This window comes from Manihot esculenta, chromosome 15 (genome assembly GCF_001659605.2).
Source record: "Manihot esculenta cultivar AM560-2 chromosome 15, M.esculenta_v8, whole genome shotgun sequence".
NCBI lineage: Eukaryota > Viridiplantae > Streptophyta > Magnoliopsida > Malpighiales > Euphorbiaceae > Manihot > Manihot esculenta.
Window position 1 is genome coordinate 18,998,215 of NC_035175.2, and position 4,762 is coordinate 19,002,976.

The window sequence follows — 4,762 nt, forward strand, 5'->3', positions numbered from 1 at the left end:
GTGTTAGCAGTTGCAGAGTTGGTTCAGCGTCTGCCAGAGGTGAGTAGAACTAAACTTAATCTTTTATGTACGAAATCTAATGCCTAAAGCATGTTCATGCATCATGATTACATGTAATAGGATTGATTGCACTAGTTTCACGAATATGGCGCATTGCATTATTTGATGTTGATTCAGGAGGTTTGGACCAAGGCGACTTCAATAGCCCATATCTGTCATTGAGTCTTGGGTGAGTCCTTCAAGAGCCGGACAAGTACACGTAGGAAAGTCCTTGTGAGCTCTCTGTGGACTAGGCACCCTGCCATGTATGTGAAAGTCCTGTGTGAGCTCCTTTGGGGGAGCCGGGCACCGACAGAGGGAATTTTGAGGTCATGTCCGATCCTTGAGAGTAAAGGATGCTAGCAAAAAGGAACTCTCAAAAACAGTCCGTGGGGAATATTTATTTGCATGAACCCCGAGACGGACAAGATACAGTTATGTGATTTCTTTGTGTTATGACGCATTTCATGAGAGCATGTAATTAATGAACTGTTTTTCTATGTTTCTACTCACTGGGCTTTTTAGCTCACCCCTCTCCCCTAACCCCAGTGTTGCAGGTTTGAGGTTGATCGGGAAGACGTCAGGGGTAAAAAGGCTTTGCTTTTGTAATAGTATTAGATTAGTGTTTTAGTGTGGACATGTATTGTAAATTAAGACAATGATTTGTAAGAGAATGTAATGTAAAGTATAGTAGAGTTATGTTTATGGATTAGAACTGTGCTTGGCCCTGAGACTTGGTTAGTCCCTGTTTAATACATGATGTATGTTTTGGTTTATTGTTGAGTTATGTTTGAACTAATCTTGTGGCATGTGTTGTTTACCACGCTATGGTAATGGATGAGGACCCTAGAGGAGGTCTTATGTTTGTGGTTTGATGCATGCACAGGTTAGGTTCTAGTTCCTTGGATGTAATCCCAGCTTGATGTATGTTATGTTGACCCAGCTAGAGTTTTCATGAGGGCTCTAGTAGGGGATCCTTTTATGTTTTCAGTTATGTCGCATACAGGTCAGGTTCAGTCTTTACCTCATATGTTTAAGTTTTTATGTTAAAGTTTTGATCATGTATGGGATTTGACCAGGTGATAGGAGGTATGTTTGGCTTGCTACGGGTCCCGGCGGCCTTAAGCCGATCTGGATCCTAGCGCCGGTGGCGGTTCGGGCCGTTACAGGGGGTATCGGTTTCTGGGCTGTTACAAATATTATCATATCAAACTAAAAGAGGATCTCGCAACGGCACAGACAATTCTTGGAGTAAATTTCAAATCCAACACAACTCTGCAACAGTGCTTGCAACTGCTCGGTATTTCGCTTTGGCACTTGAACACGAAATCGTAGCTTATTTCTTGGCAGACCATGAAATTAAATTCTTTTTCAAAAATATACAAAAACCAGTTGTTGAGCGATGTGTGTCGTGACAACCAGCCCAATTAGCATTTGAATAAGTTAGGAGAGATGGTGTAGATGATTTAAATAATTGTAACCCATAAGAAACAATACCTTTTATATAGCGGAGCATCCCCTTAACTGCCTTAAGATGAACCTCGTGAGGAGAATGTATAAACTGACAAACTTGATTTACTGCAAGAGCAATATCTGGCCATGTGAAGGTTAAGTATTGAAGAGCACCAACTAAACTCCGATAAAGCTTTGGATCATCAATCAATGGACTATCCTCAGATGCAGCCAAAGGTTCATTAATAACAAAAGGACTAAGCATGGGTTTTGTAAATTCCAAACCTGTACACACAAGCAAATTCGCAACATATTTTGCTTGATACAAAAATAATCCACTCTTGTTCTTAACCATGTGAATTCCAAGAAAATAGTGCAAGGAACCCAAATCACTCATTGTAAATTTAGACTTCAATTAAGACATAATTTTTGAAAATAAAATAGAAGAAGAAGCGGTCAAAATTATATTATCAACATACAATAACAAGATAGCAATATCAGAACCTTGGTTCAAAACAAACATTAATGAATCAGCTCTACTACACTGAAACCTCATTTCCTTTAGAAAAGCAATAAACCTCTCGAACCAAGCCCTTGGAGTCTGTTTTAAACCATACAGTGTCTTGGTCAATTTACAAACGTAATCTAGATAAATTGGATGAACAAAGCCCTTTGGTTGAGTCATATAAACATATTCCTTTAAGAAACCGTGTAAAAATATATTTTTAACATCTAATTGATGAATGTGCCAATCATTTGAAGTAGCAAAAGAGAGCACAGTTTGAAATGTAGTTGGCTTGATAACCGAACTATATGTTTCATCATAGTCAATTCCAACAGCTTGAGCAAAAAACTAGATGAGCCTTATACCACTCTAAAGTACCATCATACCTTAATTTCACTATATAAACCCACCTCGAACCAATTACATTTTTTTTCAACTGATCTTAGTACCAATTTCCAGATTTCATTGGCCATAAGTGCATCATACTCCTGAGACATGGTTTGGTGCCACTCAATATTTTTTTCAGCTTCCTTACAAGAACATAGTTCAAGTAATATTGAAGAAGTAGATGTATGAATCGCAAAAAAAAAAAAAAAAAAAGAGGGTATTTGGGTTTACTGTGACCTGTTTTAGAACGAGTAAACATAGGATGGGTTTTAGGAATAGGATGAGAAGAAGCATTATCGATATTTTGAGGATCTAAAATGATTTGAAGAGGAATGGGATTGAAGTATTGGACTGAGAATCGATTATAGGAGAGAGAGTTAGAGGAGATACGATTGTAGGAGATAAGGTAGTAACATTTAGAGGAGACTTAAAAATAGAAAAATTAGAGATTGGACTTCAGTTTTGAAGATTAGTAACATGTTGAGAAAAAGGAGGGAGTGTAGTGAACGAATTTGGCTTAGGGTTGGAGTCTTGCTGTAACGACTTGGGAACCGGACCGCTACCGGCGCTAGGATTCAGATCGACTTAAGGTCGCCGGAACCCGTAGCAAGCCTAACATACATCCTTTCATACCTGATAAATCCCATACATGATCATACATTTACATAAAAATTTTAAACTTTTCATACACCAAGCTTGACCTGTGCATGCACCATAACTCTATACATACAAACCCCATACTAGAGCCCTCATCAAATGCTCTAGTTGGGTCAACATTACATACGTCAAGCTTGGTTCAACATATATCATCATTAAAAACATTTTATAAAGATCATGTACCAAAGGGATTAACCATACATTAGGGCCAAGTACAATACTAATCCTCATTACATTACATGTCATTTCATGTCCACTACTAATCTATTACATATACAACGCCTTTACCCTTGCTGACTTCTTATGCTATCTCTGACCCTGCAAACCTGGGGGTTAGGGGAAAAGGGTGAGCTACTAAAGTCCAGTGAGCAGAACAATAAAAATAATTTAATAAACATATGCTTTCATGGAATGCGTCACAGCACAAAAAATTCACATCACGGATGGACTGACCCAAAAATTCCTCTACTCTGTGCCCGGCCCTCGGTGGAGCTCCTCAGGACTTCTATTACATAACATAAGCTCTGTGCTAGGGGCGTAGTATAGGCCACACCCGATCTTTCCTGTACTCTGTGCCCGGCACTCGATGGGGTTCCTCAGGACTTTTATTACATAGCATAAAATCTAGAGGGCTAATGGGTCGTCCTATTGTCCATCCACACCCACAATAAATAATGCAATGCATCATATTCGTGAATTCTAATGCAAACAACCTATTACATATTATGATGCATGAACATGCAAAACATTTGATTATTCGAAATAAGAGATTAGTTTAGTTCTACTCACCTTTGGCTGACTCAGAACTAACTTCGAACCAACTATCTCACTGCTGATCACCTCGGTTCCTCAGGTCCGATCCTACACAGGTGGACTCAAATGAGGGACCAAACAACTCTATAAAGACTCTAAACATTTCCCCAAAAACCCTCTAAAACATCATAAACATGCATAGAAAAACAGGCAAAGGAAGGTTGGGCAGGGGACTTTCGGCGGCAGGTTCGGCGGTCGAAAGCCCCTACAGATCCGAAAGTTAGACACTTTCGGGGGCAGGTTCGACGGCCGAAGGTCCTTTTAGAGCCGAAAGTCACCATCCTTCGGGGGCAGATTCGGCGGCCGAAACTTCCCTCCAGAGCCGAAAGTCTAACTTTCGGGGGCGAGGTTAGGCGGCCAAAACTGCCTCCCCTGGCAGGTTCGGGGGCCGAACCTTGCTTCAGCGGCCAAACTTGGATCCTTCTGGGTGGCAGAACTCGATTCTGCCATCCCACAACTAGCGTCCCAAAACCCTCCAAACTCATACTCTACACTCAAAAGCATGCATAAACACATTTTCAAGCATATAGGGGCTTAAAACTAGCCTAAACCCCAACAAACATCAACAAGGCATCACATTTATCATTAAACTAACATAAACCCTAACATTTTACATCTACTCTAAACATGCATCAAAACCCTTAACTCCTTAAAACTTACTTAAAACATCATAAAAGGCTTGGATCTACACTTACCTCTTGAAGATCGAGAGGAGATGTGATCCAAACTCGGAGATTGGGAGAAATCGAGCTCCGGGGGTCTCAAAACTTCAAAACTTTGATCTTAGCTCAAAAATCTTCAAAACAAAGGTAAACACTCATCAAAACTTGAAGGGATTTGAAGGAAACACAAAATCAACCATGGGAGGGCGAAATCTCACCTATGCCCGAAAATAGAGAGAGAAAATTC

The 4,762-nt window shown here is 40.1% G+C and overlaps 1 protein-coding gene across 1 annotated transcript; it reads right to left on the reverse strand.

Moving 5' to 3' along the window:
• Positions 1–1,375: 1,375 nt before the first annotated feature.
• LOC110602055 (uncharacterized mitochondrial protein AtMg00810-like) lies at positions 1,376–1,888 on the reverse strand. Its single transcript, XM_021739482.1, has one exon. The coding sequence runs from the start codon at positions 1,886–1,888 to the stop codon at positions 1,376–1,378; it is 513 nt and encodes a 170-aa protein (XP_021595174.1).
• Between the last annotated feature and the right edge of the window lie 2,874 nt (positions 1,889–4,762).